General features: G+C 44.9%; 1 protein-coding gene across 2 annotated transcripts; it reads left to right on the top strand.

Annotated features, from left to right (window-relative positions):
* The first annotated feature begins 1432 nt into the window (after window positions 1-1432).
* On the top strand, window positions 1433-22419 carry SFT2D2 (SFT2 domain containing 2). 2 transcript variants are annotated; one of them, XM_043449798.1, is made up of 8 exons: window positions 1433-1595; window positions 7245-7331; window positions 7579-7664; window positions 10550-10636; window positions 12591-12626; window positions 12714-12772; window positions 14677-14706; window positions 16734-16845. In XM_043449798.1, exons 1-6 carry the CDS (start codon window positions 1533-1535, stop codon window positions 12766-12768), a joined length of 414 nt encoding a protein of 137 aa, XP_043305733.1. In that variant the 5' UTR covers window positions 1433-1532; the 3' UTR covers window positions 12769-12772; window positions 14677-14706; window positions 16734-16845. The 2 variants fall into 2 exon arrangements, with proteins under 2 accessions (XP_043305733.1, XP_043305732.1); XM_043449797.1 differs by having other exon boundaries at window positions 1436-1595; window positions 10550-10631; window positions 16734-22419.
* Window positions 22420-23012: the final 593 nt, after the last annotated feature.

Raw genomic sequence — 23012 nt, 5'->3', positions numbered from 1 at the left:
CAAGGTGAAATGAAATATTTTCTGCCATATGGTGAGCAAGAAATGTCACAGCCATCAAGTGATTTCAGGCCTCCAAATGTGAATGAAGTCTCCCAAAATGGAACACAATGCCTGCAATCCAGCAGATGCCACCAACCCCCCACACCCTTCCCCCTATCCCCCACACAGATTGCTGAGGAGCTGGGGGTGGGGGAATGCAAGAAGAAGCCATCTGCCACATCTGCCACCTCTTATGGTGAACAAGGAATTCAGAAGGTAAACAATCTAGAAACAGGATTTGGTCCCATATAGCTGGCAGCTGCGGCTGAGTGGCTTCAGTTGTGTCTGACTTTGTGACCCTATGGACTGTAGCCTGCCAGGCCCTTCTGTCCATGGGATTCTCCAGGCAAGAATACTGGAGTGGGTTGCCATGCCCTCCTCCAGGGGATCTTCCCAACCCAGGGATCAAACCGCATCTCTTGTCTCCAGCACCCGTAGGCGATTTCTTTACCACTAGCGCCACCTGGGAAGCTCGCCAGATAGCTGAGGTACATGTAAAAGGAATGAATTCAGTGAGCACCGAGGCTTGCATCTTCCCATACATAGAAGAACACTAACTTCCTTAGCTTGACATCTGGCTTTCCTTACTACTTAATAATCTTTGATGTTCAGATTGCCTGCCCCCTTTGTTACAAACTTGTATATAGCCTGACTCCCTTTCCTGCCTCCTCAAAACAGTTTTCTCAGGGCTACTGAGACACTATTTTCCAGGCTCAGTCTTCCAGGCTCAGAGAGTCCTTAACATTCCCACGAAATAAAATAACTCTCTACTTTTAGGTTGTGACTAATTTTTTAGTCAACACCAAAAAACACTTAACAATCTAATTAATATAGATGGCACTCCCTCAAGCAAGTTCTACTCCTTTCTACCAAAATCAGTCTTCTGGGTGCATTTCCAGTTGGAATTACAGTAGTGTTTTTGTTAACTTTTCCATAAAGCTTATTAGATTAAATTTACTCCAGTTGGCCTCAATTGATTTTTAAACAGCTGTTTACACTGTAACTAGGACAAGAATGCAGATTCCTCACAGCATTTGTTTATAAGTTTGCACCCACACCAGAGGGAGTGTGGGGCACAGGAAGATGGGTTCCAGGCGTCAGTCTCGTTTCTGCAGTGCCTTTCATGTGCTAGGGACTCCGCGTTTGTCAACTGAACCTATGGAGGGCCCCCGGAAGCGAGGGCTGCCGCTCGGAGCCTGGAATGCAGCGCTGGACGCAGAACCGCAACCTAGCCTAGCTCGGCAGACCTTAAATCCAGCTCTTCCTGCCCACCCCTCCTTCCCTGCATAACATCACCGGGAGAAAGAGGGCGGGGCGTCGGCGGGCTGTGGGCGGTGGCCTCGCTGGGCGCCTGCGTGGGCAGGAGCCAGGTGGGCAGGTACCTGGGCGGGGCGCGCTGTGGTTGGCGGCGGCTGGGGCAGCACCCGGAAGAATCTGCGACTTAGCCAGCGCAACAGGCGGCTGGAGGGGCAGCCGGGTGGACCAGTCCCGCCATGGACAAGCTGAAGAAGGTGCTGAGCGGGCAGGACACCGAGGACCGGGGCGGCCTGTCCGAGGTGAGTGCACCTTGGCGGTCCACCCTGCTGGTCGCACTCTCCTCCGCCCGGCGGCTGCTGCTCCCAAGCCGCGGTGGAACGTCCGTCCGGGGCCTCGGAGAGCACCAAGCCCGCCCCCCAGCTCCGCCGGCTCTTGTTGCTGGCTGGTGAGAAAAGGATGCTGGACTTCTAGGATTTCTTGGAAAGCAACTCTGCGTCTGTCCCTTTCTCCTCCCCTGCAGGCTCCAGACCTTCGCGTTCCCCTCACTTCCCGCCCCAAGTGCCAGGGCCCAGGTTGCTTAGGGCGGTTGGCACCTGTTTACTTTTTTGTCCTTCACCCTTTCAACCTTCCGCGCCCCAGCCCCCCACAAAGGGAGGGCCACGCTGGAGCGAAACCTAGAAACAAATGCGGAAGGAAGGGTGGCCATCGGCGGCCCCGTTCCTGCTGGCCAGGGAAAAGGCTTTAGAGCCGAGCTAGGCAGAGGCCTCTGAGAAGCTGACGGAGGGAGTCCTCGTATAGATTGCCTGGGCTAGGCCCTGGTGAGGGTCCCTGCTAGATGCCCACTGCGCGCCGCACTCTGGTGCTCCCGGCTGCGTTCTTGCTCGGTTTAAGTTGTGGAGTGTGACATGCCCACCCAACGTTTGTGTACACTGTTGCTGTAAATTGTCTCCAGGAAAACCGTAAATCCTGGAGCTTTAGGACCGCATCTTGTTTCTCTGCCTGCTCATAGACGTCTTAGACCTCATAGACGCCCAAAACCTCTTAGGCCGCCTGCTTGTGTGTTCAGTTTACTGGAAAGCTTTGGTCGAGCTGAAACGTGGGCAATATTACCCGCTATGTTCTAGAGCTACACAGTGTGTTTCTTGCCTATTTCTAATGCTTTGAACTTTTTTTTTCTTTGTGGATGAGAAAATAACATTTCTCTTTATTCTTTTTTTTTTGTATTCCATGGGCCTTGGTTTTCTCATCTGTAAAAAGAAGCCGTTGCACAAGATAATATAGCTTCTTTCAACTTTGTACCTAAGTTTTTCCTCCAATTTTCATCAGTGTCTTTATTGGTTATCTCAGCATGCTGTTTTCACCTGGTTTTGCAGTTGCTGATTTTATGTTGAGTGACCCTGATACCCCCACCCCTCCATGAAATCTCAGAACCCTAAAACTTGCTGTCTGAATCTTCACCTTGAAGAAGTAACACTATAGATGTTGAGTGTTACAGGAATTGGGGTTTAACTTTTTTTGGACAGTTCAAAGCAGCCTCTGGCTTCTTTTAAATCTATTGCCTTTATTAATTTGATCAAGGCTCAGAAGTAATTTCATTAGTTCCTTGTTCTTGATTTCTGGCTTCTAATATGAACCCTTAAGGGCAGCCTCAGACTAGGCCTAAGAAAATTTAGGTGGTTGACAGTCATGCTTATCTTAAGTTTTATGCTGCACAGACTATCAATAAGTTTTTAAAGCAGCTGGGGTTCAAAAGGGAGATGTTTTCTTTTCCTGGGGATTCTTGGGGGGACAGTGGGAATTATGCAGTTATTTTGATTTAGAAAACCATCATGAAGTGGTAGACCCTCAAGAATGAATGATGGTAGTACACATTGAAAATACAAATGATGAGTTTGTTTTTACCTAAAATAGTGAATGCCTATGTTGGATACAATGAAGGGCTTTAAAGAGTTGTAAGCCCAGGTATGTAAAGTCTGTTTTAGGAAGACTAGGTGCTTCTCTCTTGTTCTAAAACATTGCTGTCAGTTTCCTCTCTCTTGAGTGTGAGATTCCTGATTACATACATCACTGTGTGGCACTTCCTGAGTCCCAACTCCCAGGAAGCACTTTGCATGCAGCTGAATCACCCTCAGGGTTGTTTTTGGCTTAGTTTTTACTTATTAGGTCCAGGCCACCTTGAAAATGTTGGTCTTAACTTGTCTCACATTTCCTATGCTTTTAAGGCTTGAGGATGCTGGTGAAATTTCTGTGGTTTGTGTGTGTGTGTGTGTGTGTGTGTGTGTGTGTGTGAAGTTAGACTTGGTGACCTTAAAGTCTCTTTCAGTTCAGTTCAGTCGCTCAGTCGTATCTGACTCTTTGCGACCCCAGCACGCCAGGCCTCCCTGTCCATCACAAACTCCTGGAGTTTACCCAAACTCATGTCCATTGAGTTGGAGATGCCATCCAGCCATCTCATCCTCTATCGTCCCCTTCTCCTGCCCTCAATCTTTCCCAGCATCAGGATCTTTTCCAATGAGTCAGCTCTTCACATCAGGTGGCCAAAGTATTGGAGTTTCAGCTTCAGCATCAGTCCAATGAACACCTAAGACTGATCTCCTTTAGGATGGACTGGTTGGATCTCCTTGCAGTCCCAGGGACTCTCAAGAGTCTTCTCCAACACCACAGTTGAAAAGAATCAATTCTTCGGCACTTAGCTTTCTTTATAGTCCAACTCTCACATCCATACAAGACCACTGGAAAAACCATAGCCTTGACTAGATGGACCTTTGTTGGCAAAGTAACGTCTCTGCTTTTCAATATACTGTCTAGGTTGGTCATAACTTTCCTTCCAAGGAGCGAGCATCTTTTATTTACATGGCTGCAGTCACCGTCTGCAGAGATTTTGGAGCCCAGAAAAATAAAGTCAGCCACTGTTTCCACTGTTTCCCCATCTATTTGCCATGAAGTGATGGGACCAGATGCCATGATCTTAGTTTTCTGAATGTTGAGCTTTATGCCAGCTATTTCACTCTCCTCTTTCACTTTCATCAAAAGGCTCTTTAGTTCTTCTTCACTTTCTGCCTATAAAGGTGGTGTCATCTGCATATCTGAGGTTATTGATATTTCTCCCAGCAATCTTGATTCCAGCCTGTGCTTCCTCCAGCCCAGCGTTTCTCATGATGTACTCTTCATATAAGTTAAATAAGCAGGGTGACAATATACAGCCTTGATGTACTCCTTTTCCTATTTGGAAACAGTCTGTTGTTCCATTTCCAGTTCTAACTGTTGCTTCCTGACCCGCATACAGGTTTCTCAAGAGTTTACATTCAGTTATAAAAGTTGTCAGATGACAGAAATGAGGGCTTTTAAAAAATGTTATTCTTTTAATGCAAACAATAGAAGTATGATTAGTTCTGTTTCTCCTACTTATGAAACTGCAGAATTATAAAACTTGCCTGGTAATGTCTAGTCACAGATGGGTTCCTGATGAGTTTTCTAATTGATAACCTGGTCTTCATAAAGTCAACTTCAACCTTTATTTTCTGTGAGCTTTCTGAAAATAGAGGCTTTGTGTTTTCTCTTCAGGATTGTAGGGACGAGGAAGGTCTGAATGGTACCTGGTTTGAAAGCACAGGAATGAAGCAGTATTCCTTTCTCACCTTCTTCTGGTTACCAATCCTGTTTTCCTGAATCATTCTCAGTTTTTCTTATTTTGGCAAGAGCCCCTCTTCTCTCCACATCCCAGAGTCAAAGGGACCTTTGTGCATAACTACCAGTCAGATAGCCTGGGAGCTGTTTGCCTACAGCTTCTATCCATGTGCTATTCCAACTACTCTAACTTCTAAAAAGTGCACTAGCAGTTTCTAGAGACTGTGAATTTAGGGAGTTATTTTCCATCAACACGGTTGATCTTCACAAACTGACAAAAAGACGTGTTTGGTTTTTGCTGGGTCCAGTTGGAAGTGGAGCAACAGCAACAGCTTCCTCTGGCCTGCGACCAAGCACGGGTGTGAAAGAACTTGCCATTAATTACATTGATGAAAAATTTTGGCCCCCTCCCTCATTTTGACAAATAGGGTGACATTTGGATGGTAGTCAGCTTGAGAGACGTGTAGAAGCAACGTGTTACTTTCCTTTCTGAAGGTAGAAACCAGAACTTCTTCCTATAACAAATGATTTTAATTTTTACAAGAACTGGCATCTCATCATCCTTTTGAGGCTATTTTGTGCTTTAAGTGCCAAGGCCATATCAGATTGATACTTTGTGGCTTATCCTCTTTAAAAAACAGGTGACTCTTAAAATGTCTCTGTAGATGCCAAGCAATCCTATCCCATCTTGCTACCACAGTTTTTTTTTTTCTCATGTAGCTCTGTTCCTTTCTCCGCCTTGACAAGCTCCTTCTTTGGTGCATGCATGACTAGCAAGAGTGGTAGCTTTTGATTTTTTCCTCTGTCCTCGGCAGGAGGTTGAAAAAGGGTCTACCCGGCTTTCCTGGGCTGCCGGTCAAGCCTGGCAGCAGAGCATCAGAGGCTCGTTCTGGGGCAGAGTGTGGCATCGGGCGGCTCGCGGTCAGCTCCTGAGCCCTGCCACCACCTCTGACCGCGCCGCTCGTCCTTCTGTCGCCACGCGTGTCCGCAGGTGCCCTTGTGTGCTTGTGTACGCGTGGGGGGTTTGCTGTGTCCTGAGCCCACTTTCAATGTGTGTGAATAGATGGGACAGGAGCACCCCTTTTGATAAGCTGCTCTAAATACTTTTCTTGTGAGTGGAGAGGAAGCCATGCGGTAGCAAAGCTTGCCATGCCTGCGGGAGCCTCTGGTCCTGTTCTTCTGGCTTCTGGTTTGACAGGAAGTTTGGAGACAGGGTTGAAAACAGTCCTAAGCTGGGAGCAGTCAAGGCGGTGCCCGTCTAGTGACCTTTGCAGCCTCCACCACACTACCTTCTTCCATTAGCCGTGGGAATGTGGAGTCTGGAAGCTCTTACCACATGGCCTGGTGGAGACTGTGCTATCCACTTGAGGTGAGGCCTGGGTGAATGAATATGCATGGGGCCTGGCTGTCCTGCCTCAGCTGGGCTGGAGAAAAGGCCTTTGGCCTCCCTGGCAGCTGCCTGTGAAACTTGGAAGAGCTGTGGCCACTGCATGAGGGTGAATAGGCCTCATGTCTCTGGTGCAGACACCTAACTGTCATCTTTGATGTGGGGAAAAAAGCCTCAAGAGCTACTCATAGGCTCCCTTGTTTTAGCAGAGTTTTTCTGGCAATCTTGGCCTCTTCTGAACTTTGCTCTTGGGAAGGATTAATCGTGGTGGCAGAGGGGGATGAGTAGGGCAGTCATTAATTAACTAAGATCCATCTCACATGAGGGTGGCTTGGCTGATGCCAACACCTTGAAGAACAGTTTCTACCAAGAGTGCATAGACTTGGATAAGAATCCTGGTTAGGATGAGAGTCAGACTCCTCCGGGGACCTGGAAGGGCCAGCAAAAGCAGTGAGTGACAGAACTTGGCTGGTTGAATTAGGAGATAGTGCCGCGTGGACCCAACTGCCTGAGTGCCACCCCTGTCTCTTCCCCTCTTCCTGGGCCTCTACAGGCAGAGCTCACGCCGCTCCAGGCGTGCTCCTCATCTTGCCTGGGCTGCCGTGAGGCTACTCTAGGATCTTCTGCAGTCTTGCCTTTCTGTTTATGACATGCGTTGTGCTTAAGGCAGAGAGTTTTCACCTCTGGAGATATTCAGCCAGCAGCTTGGTAGCCTCTAATTAGCTACAGGAGAAGAGATTCATGGGACGGATCAGGAGCTGGATTCAGTGAATCATGAGGGCTGTTGCAGACATGACCAAGTAGGAGGCCGTGTTCCTGCCTTCCTCAGTACAAATTCTAGATTTAATTATGTGTATCCTTTGTTTTGGTGATTAAATATGCACACACATGTATGTAATTAGTTTTTTATGTTATTTTTTTTTAACTATTTTAGGTTGTTGAGGCAACTTCATTAAGCTCGGGCACCAGAATAAAAGGCTTCATTGCCTGTTTTGCTGCAGGAATTCTCTGCTCACTTCTGGTAAGACCTCTCTCCCCTCTTCCAATCTTTTCCCCTGCCTTTCTTCTCTCCTCTTTCCACTTTCATCAACCTCCTTTTCTCCTTTGTTTTTCACTGAAATGCATGGACAAGAGGAGGGGGAGGTAACAGAGGTGGAGGGGGAGCTAAGGGGTGCAGGGAGGGAACAGATTGCTCTGTGAACTCCTGGTTCTGTGGCTGTGCTAGGAGGGGTTCCTCATGTGCAAATGCCCTGTGCCTTGTCTTACAGGGAACTCTTTTGCTCTGGGTGCCCAGGAAGGGACTGTATCTCTTCGCAGTGTTTTATACCTTTGGTAACATCGCATCTCTTGGGAGGTAATAGTTTTGTTTTTTTTTTAATCTAACCTTAGCCAATTATTAGATGGGGAAATGGATGTAGATTGTGTTTAGCGGGAGGTGAAGGAGGATGCTTCAGTAATTATAAGGATTTGGAGAGGAAAGAGGTGGTTAAAACACATCACTTTCATATCCTATCACTTCTATATATACGTATGTATTTTTAACTTCAGCATGTATTTACATCTTAGTTCATCTTTGAAGTACCCCTGGGAGGAGGCAAGAACCACTTGTAAAAATTACCACTGTAATTTTACATGGAGCAGAGCAGTTGAATGACTTCTTCACCATTTACAGCTCCACCGTCTCCACCACCACCTTCCCCATTGCTCTCCTCTTACTGTTCTGCTCCTCGCTGATGGGCTTACGTGCTCCTACCTTGTGCTAGGCTCAGAGGATTCAAAGACAGACAGCGTTTGGTTCCTCACTGGTTGGCCAGGCAGACAGACATATAGCATGTGGAGAGAGTGATGCCTGGGAGAGGGGCAGGGGGGCTGAGCTGATCTGACCCGACTTGGGGAGCCAAGAGGCCTTTCTGTGGAGAAGGTGCTGTCTGAGCTGCTCAGAGCTCCGGCATCTATCACTGCTGCTCTGAAGACTGTATGAGTTTCCTGTTGGGCTTCCCTGTCTCTTTTATGGACCCCTCGCTGGGCCATTTTCCACAGAACTGTGGAGTCACTCATTTTGTAGCCCAACTTACCCCCTTAGTGGCCCCCCATTCCCTCTCAACAGGTGAAGTCCGAACCCCTCAGCATGCATGTGGGACAGACCCTTCCAGTCCTCCTCCTCAACCAGGCTCAACTTGTATTTCCCCCAGATGTTTTTGTTCTTTGCTGGGACTGTTTCTCTGCCTGGGGTCCCGGCCCATGTGCACCCCATATTTGATGGGTACTTGCTTATTTGTCAATACCTGACTCAAAAGTCACCTCTTCTGTGAAACCTCTTTTAATTCCATTTTCCCCTTCAGAATCACTGACCTCCTCCTTTAAAATGGGCTCTGTCTATCCCATATATATTTATGTGACAACACAGATAGCATTTTATTATACTGACTTGTTGCAGGTGTGTAAACCACTTGACAAGGGCTGCACTTCTGTCTTATTTGTCTCTACATGTCCCCAAATCTAGGTCTTTTTCTGGCGGGAAATGTTAACCAAATGATTAAGTATAATGCACTGGACACCTTCCTGAAGCTTAATTTATTAAATCTTATGATAGGGCTTCCTTGGTGGCTCAGAGGTTAAAGCATCTGCCTGCGATGTGGGAGACCTGGGTTCTATCCCTGGGTCGGGAAAATCCCCTGGAGAAGGAAATGGAAACCCACTCCAGTCTTCTTGCCTGGAGAATCCCATGGATGGAGGAGCCTGGTGGGCTACAGTCCACGGGGTTGCAAAGAGTCGGACATGACTGAGTGACTTCACTTTCACTTTCTTTATGATAGTATAATGCTGGACCTTGAGATGTCTAATCTTGCTTTAAAGCTCTCTCAAAGACTAACTTTTGGGGAGTTTTGCTTTGGGTAGGCAGCATAGGTTATAATGTAGAGTCTAGATTGAGCAGAAATATATAGGTGTGTTAGTCCAAAAGAACTATTTAACAAATCCTAATGGAACTGACCCTTCATTGCTTGGGGAGATAACAAAGGGAGTGAATTATTTCAGCGTGTGTCTAGGAGTTTGTGGCTTTACCTGTAATCTTTTATATTTTTGTATACGTGCTGCGTTTAATTTTGAAGGCCACCTTTGGCTCTTGCTTCTTGTTCAGTGTAGGCTTACGAGTGCACTCAGCTCTAACACTTGACCTGGCAGCCTTGAATTCAAGTGGAAACTTACTGGCACTTCAAAGAGAGGTAGATTTATTTAACTTTTTTAAAAAAAAATTTTTTATAGAACACTTAGTAGCCAATGTCATCTGCTGGTTGGCTTGTGTTGAACACTGACTATAACCAGCTACTCGTGGAGTGACGCTTCTGTCAGGAGTCAGGAAGCATGACTTATAGCCGGCCCTGGCTCTTGCGGTGTTAGGCGAGCCTGCTTCCTTTGTGTTTACTCTTTCTTATCAGCCGCCTCTCAGATTTCATCCCTGCAGAAGACATGCTGAGCCTGTCCTTTGGAGCTTGGTAATCCAATAGATGTGGGCTGGAATGCCAGCTTGTTTAAGTGCCTAGCTGTGTGATTTTGGAAAGTTACACAAGTAAATTAACCTTTCTGAACTTCATTTTCTCAGCTCTGAAATAAGTGTAATAATACCTAACTGCCAGAGTAGTTGAGAGGATGAAATGGAATCATGTATGTGATATCTAGCATTTAGCAAACAGTCCACACATCATGGATGCTACTCCTACCATCATTAGAATTATGGAGATTATGAAAGAAAATGGAATTCTCTGCTTATTAACATAAACTCCCTAAGCCTGTAAGATACGTTTTTTTCCTTTTTCAGTTACCTGAGTCTTTTTGTCTCCGTGGGTGGGTTGTTAAGCAGGCCAAGGTAGCAGCTGTAAGAGAGGGGTCCTCTAGCCTAGTGGTTATGGGGGTAGTTCCGGAGTCAGGCCTGCATGCATCTTCAGCCTCCCTCTACCATTTTCTAGTTGGATGGCCTTGGTAAGTAATAAGTACTTCTGGATTTAAGGTTCTTCATCTGCAGAACAAGTACGGTAGCTGTCCTGTGATCACTTCATACATTGTCAGTGGGTTGAATGAGAATAGGGCACAAAGGCCCTGAGCACAGAGCCTTTCAAGTGCTGGCTACCCTCACTGCTCCCACTGCCGCCGGTGAGCTGGAGCAGGCGATGAGGAGGCACCTCGGTGTCCCCGGTGTGGCTTTGTTCTGGTCTGAATGGCTTGTCTGTGTTTGCTCCTCAGCACTGCCTTCCTCATGGGACCAATGAAACAGCTGAAGCGAATGTTTGAGCCTACGCGTTTGATTGCAACTGTCATGGTGCTGGTAAGGTCTGCCAGTCAGGTAACAGGAGTTACCTGTTTAAAATAGGGGTTTTTGTTCCTGCTGTTTGGAGTTTTTTTCCTCTTAAATCTGTAGACTTCTACCCTTTTCTCTTTCATCTTCACTTACAACCCAATGTCTGTACCCACTGTGGCAGAAGGGGACATCCCTTTTTAAAAATTTATTTTTATTTATTTATTTGGCTGTGCTGGGTTTTAGTTGTGGCATGCAGGATCTAGTTCCCCCATCAGGGCTCGAACCTGGGCCCCTTCCACTGGGGGTGAGGAGTCTTAACCACAGGACTACCAGGGAAGTCCCAGGAGCGTTCTTTATCTAATAATTTTTCTCTTCCCTCTGACTTGTGTTTTAGTTGGTATGAGGTATTGCCAGTTCTATAAAGTTCCCAGAAGGTTTTGCTTGTCAGTTTAGTCAAACTCAACGTGGTAATGGGCTTCCCAGGTGGCGCTTGGAGTAAAGAGCCTGCCTGCCAATGCAGGAGACATGAGATGTCAGTTCGATCCCTGAGTCGGGAAGATCCCCCGGAGGGCATGGCGACCCACTCCAGTGCTCTTACCTGGAGAATCCCATGGACAGAGGAGCCTGGCAGGCTACAGTCCATAGAGTCACAAAGAGTTGGAGGTGACTGAAGCAACATAGCATGCATGCAGTCATGTGGTAATAAGAGAGCTGTGACATCCTTCTGGTAACAGGTGATGCCACACACAAGCAGAGCTTGGAGGGCATTACTCAGGAACACAGGGTTCATTCTCTAGAGTGGGTATCCAGTCTAACATGGTCTCTTTTTCTCCTTGTCATTATCTGACTTTGGAATTCTGTTTGTTTTCATCAATTTTCCTGCGGTGGGTCTGGTCTCCTGTTCCCTGCTGGTCACCACAGTGCCTTAAGTCTTGTCCTGTCTTTCTCTCCCTAATGGGGAATGCCTCTCTCTTCCTTGGGCCACGTTATTCCCTTGGACCATCCCATCATTCCAGACCATATTGTCTGGACTTCTGTTATAATTATCAGTATTGAGGTATTGTAGCTTGATCCATATACTTCTATTTTTAGTTTTATTTGTGTACATCTCATTTGCTCAGATAGGTAAAAGTCCATTGCAACTATTCTGTGTTCTTTCAGAGCATGAGGTACAATGCTGGACACCAATTTATTTCCATCATATTTATTGAACAATTACTGATATAGCAGGATAGAGAGGATAAGCGTGACTGACAGCTGGAGTCATTGTTCTTGGCCAGCCCTGGAAGTAGATGAGCTGCAGAAATCTCTTTCTGAAAGAACTTTCTCAGAAAACATGCAGGGGTGAGGGGAAGGCGTGGGATTCCCTGGCAGTCCAGAAGTTAGGATTTTGTGCTTTCACTCTCATGACTTGAGTCCAATCCCTGGTCAAGGAGCTAAGATCCCACAAGCTGTGTGTGGCACAGCCAGAAAAAAAGAAGACTAGAAAGGACTTGGGGAAAGTGTTAGCTGTAAACAGATACAAACAGATAACTGCCTCATGGGCTCTGAGAGTGACATCTCATGTTAACCTTTGTCCTTGCAAGCCCTTTCTACTCCAGAGACTATAAAGAAGTGTGTGTTAAACTTCACATTTGAATGCACATTTGAATGGAAAGATGGATGGATGTGTAGTCCGGAAATGTGCTTGTATTTGCTGGGCAGAGATTGTGAGAAAATTTGAAAGTAGAAGAGGATCCTCCTTCTCTTTTTAATCTACATGAATCCTTACTGACAGTTTCATTTGAACTCTTCTGCCAAAACATGGGTTCTGAGGTAGCTTAGACGCTTTGAAATAATGGTTGCGTTTGGTTGCTGTAATAATCACAGAATCTGATTACTACAGTTTGATGTGCTGTTGTAAGTTTGTCAAGAATGTCTTTACAATTTTTCCCCTCCTTGTTGTCATTGTCACTATATTAATTAATGTTTCCATTCTCTCTCTAGCTGTGTTTTGCACTTACCCTGTGTTCTGCCTTTTGGGTAAGTGTTTTTTTTAATTTTCCTTAACCTTTTTGGTGTGTGCCTCTTGTCATACACATTCCTGTAACCAGATCATTTTTATTCCAGTGGCACAACAAAGGGCTTGCTCTCATCTTCTGTATTTTGCAGTCTCTGGCCCTGACGTGGTAAGTAACCTTTTCAGCTGTCCCCTCCCACATCGGTCTCTGACTAATGCAGCTGAGGGAGATAAAATCCCACATGACGTGGGCAGGAGGATTAGGAACACAAAAGCTTTTCGATTTAAAAATCCTTAATGATGCAAGTCAAGTACACTGTAGAGCCAAAACCTGTCAACTCAGCCCACTGCCAGTAGGTGGCCTTAGTGGTCTTGAGTGGTCGTTGGAGGCCATTTGGCCACTGCGGCATTTTTGCTGGCCTCAGGGTTGATTTTGAGATGTTGCTAACATTATTCAACCATTCACGTCCAGTAAGAGGAAGGACAATGAAGTATTGTAGGGGCTGGTAAAAAGAGGCTTGTGAGTCAAATAGACATTAAAGAAAAGGGAAGCTGGCAAAAAAAAAAATATCATGAGTGTTATATTTATGGTTGGATGAATCATTTAACAGAAGGACAAAAAGTGTCACTGTCCGGGAACAGTGACTGATGAAATGGAAAACCGTGTGGCTGTGGGCTGCAGCACGACCAGAGAATTGTGGCCCAGAGCCCAAGCAGACAGAAGGGACCACTGGGGACATTATTGCTCAAAACCATGGGTGGTGCTGTAGGTTCATGGCCATTTCAAACCTGTCCAAGCGTGTATGGAAACAAATGTCCTGAGACATTTCCGTAATATGTTCTCAGTTTATCAAAGGATGATATCTGCCAGGACAGTTTCATAAAAATGTGACTAGATCTACTTTGGGGAAAAAATGTTGGCTCTAATGCAAAGAAAGGAGGACTAAAAGTTTTAAAACTTCCAGGGATCAAGTGTAGTCTTATTTGATAGAATTCAATCTTGAGACTACATGCTTAACATCCATTCTTCCTTTTAGTAATTTTGGGATTTTGAATAAATGTACTTTCAAAATTCCCTTTGGCATTTACTCTGTTCCAAGTAAGTGAGCTCCTTCTGTACATGGTGAGTGTCAGAATCAGAGAAGGGTGGCCTGATTTTAATATAACACATACAGTGTGTTAATGTATTGAAAGGGCCTGGTGTAATGGCTTATGTTTGTATTTTGGTTTTTTTCTGGAGGCAGAAATCAGTCCTCACATGCACATGCCTTTCTTTGCTTATAGACTGATTATGAAGCCAGTTTTTAAAGGTTCGGCATTCACATGGGCGCAGGCAAATGGCCCTGTTACAACGCTGATGTGTTCCAACTATATATGCCTTCTTAGGGCTGATTGACTTCCAGCCTGCCTGACACCCAGGCCTGGTCTTTTGGGATGTGGCCAGCTTCCTCCCTGTGTGGTTCTCTCCTGGGGAAGGGGCTGAGTTAACTGAGACCACCAGGAAATCTATGGGCTTGGGTTCTTAAAGAATCATATTTTATAAAAGAAGAATCACAGCTTGCTTACACGTTCATCCACAGAGCCGCTGGCAGCGTGCTCCCCCACGCTTTACCAATGCTCTTCTCGCTCCTTTCCCAATTCATGGGCAAGAGCAGAGAGTCCATCCCAGTTGGGTAGAAGGTACATTCTGCTGGGGGTTTGTAAAATATTAGGGGACAACCGATCTGGATCTTATTTAGTGCTCTGTAAGAATAGGGCTTCTAGGATATCTGGAATCTGTGTGTTGTAGGTGCTGTTGCTGGCTCATTTGGTTAAAGATTAACCCCATGAGGCTGAGGTGACAGTTATCGCCACAGGGGCCTTTTGCCCCCAGCTTTGATTGCAGATGATCCTCACTTCCCTGTTATACATGTGACACTGTGTGTGTGTATGCTTGTGTGTGTGTATATGTGTGTATAGGGGTGTGTGTGTTCATGCACCCTCCACACATTGCAGGTGCTCAGAAGCCCAGTTCACCATGTGATCGTCCACTCCCTTCATTTGACTAGATCTTTTGTTTGTTCTTCATTGTAGGTACAGTCTTTCCTACATACCATTTGCAAGGTAAGACTGACTCTCCTTAGGACTGTAACATCAATTATTTGGGGATGAGGATATGTTTGCACAGGTCCTTTTAGTTGAGGGTGGTTTTATAGAGCTCATGCTATTACATATTTACTAAAAACCCTTGAGACAAATGAGCAGATGTGATACACCTATTTTGGGCTTCCTTGGTAGCTCAGATGGTAAAGCGTCTGCCTATAATGCGGGAGACCCGGGCTTGATCCCTGGGTCAGGAAGATTCCCCTGGAGAAGGAACTAGCAACCCACTCCAGTATTCATGCCTGGAAAATCCCATGGTCTGAGGAGCCTGGGGGCTACAGTCCATGGGGTCGCAAAGAGTCAGACACGAATGAGCGACTTCACTTCACATACACCTATTTTATGATTTTATACATTTGTAAGCTAAGGCTCATCCCCAGCCCCACCTGTAATACAACCAGTGATGATCATTGACCCACGTCTGCCAATTCCTGATGCTGGGAACATTCTGCTGTGATAGATAGATAGATTCCTTATCACTTTTTAAACCTGTAACTTTGTGGATATTTTCTTAAAGGTGATTATCACCTTAATAATCACTGAGCAAAGGATGGAAGGTTCATGCTTGTTTTCTTGCCCTATCCCACTGATGGAACATTTCAGGAAAGAATTCACAAAGAGAAGTAAGCAGGGCCAGAACTCTGGAGGACTGTGGTTTCCTAATTAGCAGTGTGACCTTGGGCAACTCATTTGACCCCACCTTGGCCTGAAAGAACTCATGATAACTAAGAATAGTTTCGCCCCTTCTCACTCTGAGCTTCTGACCTCAAGACCTCCTTAAATTAGCACTTTCAGTGATCTCTATCTCTGAGTCTATTCTCATGTCACTCTTTAATTTCCATTCTTTTATAACCTCTTAACTAAAAAGGGGCTTTTCCTTAACTGTGTTAAGGAAATGAGAAGTGTGGGAGAGCTGGGAATGAGGAAGAACAGGCTTCAGTTTCAACGCCTTCCAAGCCTGTGTCTGACAGTGACCAGAAGATGCTGGGGAGTGACTGATTAGACAGGAAGTTAACTAGCTCATTGTGTTAAAGGCTGTGTGAATAGACTTTCCAGGTCCCTTAATATGTTATGTATATTGTGAGCTGCCATGAGGGATCTTCCTTGATCATGAAACACTTTCTCGTGCATCTGCTGGGACTTCAGTGTGGAGCGGATCTTAAGAAACGCAGTCCTAGAATGATCTGGATAGTAAAATGCAGTGTCTGTTCACGTGGATGCGTTCTCTCATGCTCCCTCCCTCGGGTGACTCTAGCGTCCTCAGCCAAGTGCAGCTGGGAACACAGAGAATAGGGCTTGGGTGAGAAGCCTTAGATGTGGAGGTGGGCTGGATGTGCCTGCGTGGTGAGCATGGGAGTTTGCCGAGCCCTCCCTCTTTTCCTGCATGCTCTGCACTGCATTCCAAGGAGTAGGTGCCCGAGGTAGGGCTCACACATCAGGGTCACAAGTGTCAGTCCTCAGAGAGAGCTCCATGTGCGAGGGAACAACACGATGCCTCTTAACAAGTTTCTGCTGCCTACTCAGAAGGAAGAAAGGCCCCAGAGCCTATTTTATTTAATGTTTTTAGTGCATTCTGTGCTTCTGGTTGATATTAAAGTACACAGTCCTGACTAATTTTTTGGTTTCAGAAAGTTTCTGCTTTCTTCCTATTTTTTCCTCTGATTGTCAAGATAGCTGTTGTTTATTAAATACCTCCTCTGTTCAGTGCATTAATCCCCGAACTGGTCAGTAGGATAGGTGGGAACGTGCCCTTTTATAGATGAGGAATTTGAAATTCACATAAGTCAAGTAACTTGCCCAGTTTGACATTGCTAATAGATGTTGAAGTTGAAGTTGATGCCATGTAGATCTGAGCTCATAATCTAGAAGCTTTCTGCCCTGCAGCATGCTACTCTGGGTGCCCAGGAAATCTCAAGGAGGGCCCTTACCACTTACAGGAGGCTTTGGGTTGATGATCTCTTGTTTTTCTTTGTGTTTTTTTCTCCCAGGGACGCTGTGAAGAAGTGTTTTACTGTGTGTCTTGCGTAACACACAGCCAGGTTTGCAAAGCTCTGGAAAGCACCGTGGATGGATGTGGGTGGACCGTGTTGTAAATATCTTCTAAACCTCTGTCTCACAGACATGTGCCTTTGATCTTGCAAGCAACGTGCGGCTTGCATTTTGAACCTTTGAGGATTGCTTCTGGAGGCAACTGTGTGTTCCCAAACCCAAATGTCTGTCACATGATACAAGAAATGGGTTCTATATCTGACAGAGTGGAATCTTCCTCATGTACCTTTGGATGGTGTTCCACTGAGCTCTTACGAGTAAGAACCTTGTTAGCAACAGCAGATAAGCCTTGGAAGCCAGTGATTCCCAGTTGGTGACAGATGGCCCCACTGGAGACTCAGGTGCAACAGGAAGGGATAGAGTTTGGGAGTCAATGGGACTTTGTAGATTTGTCCCTCAGCGTGTCACGCCTGCCCCATACAACGTGGATGTACTTCTCCTGTGGTGTCCAGGACCAAGCTGCCATCCTGACGTTTGAACACGAGCCTGTGGACAGCCTGGCTGGAATGAGGTAGAAAAGCACTTTCTGATGATGTGTGTTGTTTTTAAACCTGAACAGCTCTCTTCTGGCTCCACCCCTGACTATGGATTGTATTTTCTTTCCTTCTTTTTTATTGGAGTGTAGTTGCTTTACAGGGTTGGGTGGGAATGTATTTTCTAATGCTCAGTGCATACTCTTTTTCTTGGGTTTTCATTTCTTTCTTTCTCCCTCCCCAACGTATCTTCACTCTTGACCTCCTGGAACGAGATTGAAAGAGAACAAAGCTGCAGCAGTAAACACGAGTGTTTCCTTTTGGACAGGAGCCCGTAGGAGGTGAAAAACCATGCTGCTCTCTGCTGTATTCCGCCCCCACCACCATTATTTGTATATGTTTGCTTTTAAACCGATTTTATTTTCCATTCTCCCCTGGAATGGGGCCAGGGGAGAGTAGGTGGGAAGACAGAGCCCAACCGTGGAGCCAGCAGAAAGTAGGCAGTCCTACCCAGTGACCTTTAAACAGTCCCAGCGTTTTGCACTGGAGCCTGTGCTGGAAACAGTAGGAGAAGATGCCAGGGACTGCAGAGTGGCCATATCACAGCCTGATGCCTGATCACAGACAGACTGCTTTCATGTCCCTGATCTTGTCTAGTCCTGGTAAGAGCCTTGTGATCAAGCAGAGATTGTTAACCCACTTGGCAGTCTAAAAAAATCAAGGCTCAGAAAAGTTACTAGATCTACCCAAAATCAGAGTTGATGGCAGAACTGAGTCCTGAGCCTGGGTGCCGCTGCTTCAGTCCCCTTCGTAACCCGCATTTCTGGATGTGGCTCTGGTGATATCTCCTGTAACAATTTTCCCCGTTTTCATCAGTCAAGCTTGTTCGTTTTCTGGCCCCAGTCCTCTACATCATTGTATCTTCTCCTGCTTAGTCTCCCTGTGCGAAGCTTCCTCCTGGATCTGTGGCCTCTTCATCAGTTCTTTTGTGCCCGTTTGCCCCTCCTTATACTGCATGACCATCAGAATGTCCTGTATTGATCATCAGAGCTCTTGGCATTGCAAGGCCTCCAAAGTCTCCTTCAAAGCCAGTCTGTTTGGGTTTGCCTTTCTCTTCTTCCTGGTCTGGTCTGTCCACTCAGACTCTTGCTCTGGGAGCCTCCAAACCAAAGGCAGTGTTCCACCTCTTGTCTCTTTGCTTGCTAATAGCTGAATTCTTTTTTCTGTTGTAGCTGAGACCTCAGACTGGCAAGGCTCTTCTTCTGATCTGGGGAAGGTATGAACAGGCCTGATGGTGCCAGAGTGAGGAACCAATGTTACTGGGCCCTTTCTAGGCTGTTGAGGGCATCCTGTCTTCTGCTGAGACCCCTAATATACCTTCAGCTAGAATTGGAAAGTATATACTACCATCTGGTTACCTTCACATGCCCGGTGCTTCCAGCAGACTGCTCAGATCTCAGAAGGGTCCTGAATGGGGCCAGAAGGAAGTCAGGAGTCTTCATTGCTTCTTCTCTTTAAAGCTGATGTGAAACTAACCTGGTCTTACTGTGAGCTTCAACTAGCCTGAAGGCCACGAACAGCCAGAGGATCTCTGGCTGACCCCTCTGTACCTTTTTCAGAGGCTGGACTTGGACTTTGTGAGACATGAGGTTAAGAGGTCACCTGGCCTGTATGATGTTGTGGTGGTTAATGTGGGCTATGAAGTCAAACAGGTCTGGGTGAGCTGTGTCTCAGTCACATGCTAGTGTCAGGTTGAACAAGCTCCTTAACCTCTGGTCCTCATGTTGCTCATCTGTTTAAAAATAATGGGGATAGTTGCTGCTGGATCATTGCAGGATGTCAGTAAGAAATATGTCAAGTGCTTAGCAGGGGGCCCAGCATAGGTAAATATCTCAGTAAAAGGTGGGTATTATTATTTAAGCCTGACAATAATGGATGACCATTGAAGGTGAGAGGGTGAATGTCTCTGGTCATTAATTTATCTAAAAAAATTTATTTTGTAATATGTGTCTGGCACTACAGATGTCACCGTGCAACATCTCACTGAATATTCACAATAACTTCACTAGACTAGCAGTGCGTGCTGTCGCTGGGTTGTGTCTGGCTCTTTGCGACCCTATGTACTGTAGCTCACCAGGCTCCTCTGCCCATAGGATATTCCAGGCAAGGATACTGGAGTGAGTTACCATAGGCCAGCAGTCTTGTCTCTATTATTAGACAAGCAACAGCCTCAGAGAGGGTAAAGGGTCTGTACCAGATCTCACCGGCAGAGGACGCCAGTTCTTAGATAAAAGCTCCTACTTTGTCTGCTCTTGAGTCCTGTGGCCAGGTTGCTCATACAGGTCCGTTCCAACACCTTAACAGCTCATGGGTGGTCTTGCCTTCCAGGATCTTCCCAGACTCCTACATTTTTCTTTCTGCTGCCTTACCTTTTGGTTACTTCCCTACTTGTTTTTGTCTGCCAGATTGTAGGTGTCCATCTCAAATGTACGGAAAGCTGTTACCAAGCAACAGTGCTGGTTAAAAGCGACCCCATGGATGAGACAAGGAGTGGAGAGTTAGGGTTTTAGATCCTGTGGCTGTTTGTGGTCTGTTTCCCTGCTCCTCTGCCTTCCATCTTACCTGTTCATTGCTGGGTTAGATCTTTGCATTTTGGAATGAAGGCAACCTTTGAGGTGGCCCTTTTGTAGATAAGAAGTGTGTTTGTTCAAGGCGGTGCTCCCATCAGCGGGGTGGGAGGCTGGCCCGAATGCCCTTCCTTGGCTGTGTTGGCCTGTGACCTGTGCTGGGAGCAGCCCTGCTCTCCCGGCCTGGAGGCCTGGACTCTTCTTAGGTTTTCCCGCCCCTTAGAAACTGCTTGTCTGCTGGGCTAGTGTGTTTACTATCTCATTGACCCCACCTCCTGTCTCAGAGTTCTTCACTTTTGCTTAATGTGCTCAGGGGGGCCTCTGGCTCTCCAACTTCTCTGCATGGCTGTGCCTATGGCTGTGGGCTGCTGAGACCCGGCCTAAGCTTTCCTCTCTCCCTTCCACAGACTGTCTTGTCTCTGGGAAAGAGCAAAACACTCTATCTGGCTGAGCATTCTCATTGGCCTCATTATCAGTGCTTGGAGCTTCTGTGCATCACTCCTGTGTGGTGACTGTGGATTATCCACCTGAGTGCTACCCTAATCAGTATATGCTCAGAAGCAAGAAATATAATCATGAAATGCATCTAACATTACTTATGGATACTTCCATTAGGAAAGATAATTAAGAAGAGGGTCATACCTTAAAAAAAATGGTTTGGGGGTACTGGTTTGGCTGCTTCTGCTTTTGATATCTGCATGAGAGTGACATGTGTTACAACACACGTGATGAAACTTGGCAGAATGAATTAGAAAATAAAACTGCAGCCCTGTGACTTCGATATTCTTTTTGTATGGGGTTGCCTATATAAGGCTTCTCTTCTCATCTCCTTCCTCAGATAACTTCTGACTAGAGTGGCTGCAGAATTCCAGATACTTCAGAGTTCACAACCCATCCTTAAACTTCATTTTTTAAGCAAATAAAAACAACAAAATCAGTGTTTAAGGTTTATACAGTCATTTTGCTAGATAGTAGGCATCATTCTTTTGATTTTAAAATCCAAGACTTAAGTTTTTAGATATGCAGTAGTTTCCTTGCAGTTAGCATTTTTAAAAAAGTGAATAAACTCTCACCTGATGTTAAATACAGATTTATATGTGCGTAGCTCTTGAAAAGATTAACAAAATAATTTACATTTAAAAGTCTACATTTTTTTTTTTTTTTACCAATTTTTATTTAAAAAGTTGGAAAGTTAAGTCATGTGACTTTAAAGTACCTTCTCATTTATAATTTTATGAAATTCTGAGATCTTGAGGGTTTTTTGGTCAAGTGAAGAGGAGAGTGCTATGTGGTGTAGTTGCCGCCAGTTTACTTGGGGTAGGGCATTTCGTCCCACTTTTCAGTTATCTAGTTCTACCCTGAATGCTTTAATAACACTCCTAAGGCCCTGGTACACTTAAGCTTTGCTGTTGATGGCTCAGATTTCTGCCCCTTGGCTTCACAAGGCACAGAGCTTTGTGAGCAGAGCCCAGGGACCATCAGTGCCTTTGTTGATGTAAACTGACTGAATAAAATTGTGTTCTTTCTTAGCTGGAGCTGAAAAACTGATGATGAGCTTGAAAATGTACAGAGCATTTTCTATAGATGGAATGAACTGAAAGCAGGGAAGAGTATGTTCACTAGGCAGAAGGAACATGGCTATTTGAAGTGAAAGGTCAATCAATAGCACTGTAATAAACAATCCACAGCATCGTAATAAACAACTACTACTGGTGTGTATATTCAGAACAATGTCACTGCATTTTTTTTAATCGGAGTATAATTGCTACAGTGGTCATTACGTTTAATAAATAGCACCAAAAACAGACATAGCATAGGCAGAAATTCCCTGATATAAATGGCTGCCTAGATTTAATATCATGGTGGATGCGTGGGAGCCATCCTTTGAGACCAAACTGAGACTTGTTCCTGGGCAGAATGTTGCTTCCTGCCTGTTGAACTTCCAAACTGCAAGAAGAGGTGCATTAGCACCTTAAGTACAGATGAACCTTATACTTGTTTAGTGTCTTAAAGGAGAACCATAGTTTACATGCAATCTTGTGGTCTTAATGCTATGAAAAGTGCTTTCTTTGCCTTTTTCAATGTATTTGCTTGACTTAGCCACTTTGAACAAGGAAAAAAAAATAAAACCTCTGAACTATGATCTTTTGCTGCTTTTGTACATTCTGATTGTGCAGTTGAGATTATGGATTTTTAAAAGCCCATGGGGAATTTATATGCCTACAGAACATTGTGCCTGTTCTAATATGATAAGCTTTTAAGACACTTTGTTAAAAATTCAATTTTTATAACTGTATACTCAGCTAATTTTGAATGCTGCTGATGGCATACCTAAATTTTTATATCAAAAAATACATTGCGTGCTGTTTTTCCTACCTTGAGATCCTATTTCATACAATGAATATTGTTTTCTTTTTATTAACCCCTTTCAAAGAGAAAGAATTTTACTGTTAAGCAAGCTATTTTTCCCCCAAATATCACAAAACTTCTTTTTCTCTAATAAATGATAGCATTATCATCTTTAATAAATTTTGTGTTGTCTCTTATTCATGTTTGTTTTTCCAGGAGTCACTAAGCCAAATGAGGATTGCATGACTATGAGAAAAGACCATGTCTTTAATGTGAATCTTTAATGGTAGCACATATCATAGGTACTTAAAGATGTGTTTTGAGATAAACTGGTATGTTTATCCTTTTTTCAAATGACTTAGGATAAATACAGATCTAAGGACAGTTTTAAAGGTTTTGAAATGTAAGAAATTTCAAGTGGTTATTCTGGAATACTCCTGTATACCTTGCTGGTTTAGTTACTTTGTGTAAACCAGGTTGTCAAATTAATTACTGTAAGGTTTTTAATAATAATATTTCCTTATTCTTTTAATGTCTGTAGCACTTGTAGTTATGTCAGTTCTTTCATTGCTGATACTGATTATTTGTGTCTATATTGATCAGTCTAGCTTGAGGTTTATCAATTGTATTGACTGTTTCAAAGGACAACTCAGTTGAAAAGATTTGAACAGACATTTAACTTAAGAAAATATGTGAAAAGCAAGCAAACACGTCTAATAATAACATATCATCATTATATGAAGTTAATAAAAACAGGTAAAACTCAATC

This window comes from Cervus canadensis, chromosome 2 (assembly GCF_019320065.1).
Source record: "Cervus canadensis isolate Bull #8, Minnesota chromosome 2, ASM1932006v1, whole genome shotgun sequence".
Taxonomy (NCBI): Eukaryota; Metazoa; Chordata; class Mammalia; order Artiodactyla; family Cervidae; genus Cervus; species Cervus canadensis.
This window is presented reverse-complemented; position numbering and strand designations above follow the sequence as displayed.

Bases quoted from the DNA above. Each gene is read 5' to 3' on its own strand.
- SFT2D2 (XM_043449797.1), top strand. From the start codon at position 1,533: ATGGACAAGCTGAAGAAGGTGCTGAGCGGGCAGGACACCGAGGACCGG. The intron at 7,332-7,578 runs GTAAGACCTCTC...CTTGTCTTACAG, and splicing joins GAATTCTCTGCTCACTTCTG to GGAACTCTTTTGCTCTGGGT. The intron at 12,627-12,713 runs GTAAGTGTTTTT...TTTTTATTCCAG, and splicing joins CCCTGTGTTCTGCCTTTTGG to TGGCACAACAAAGGGCTTGC.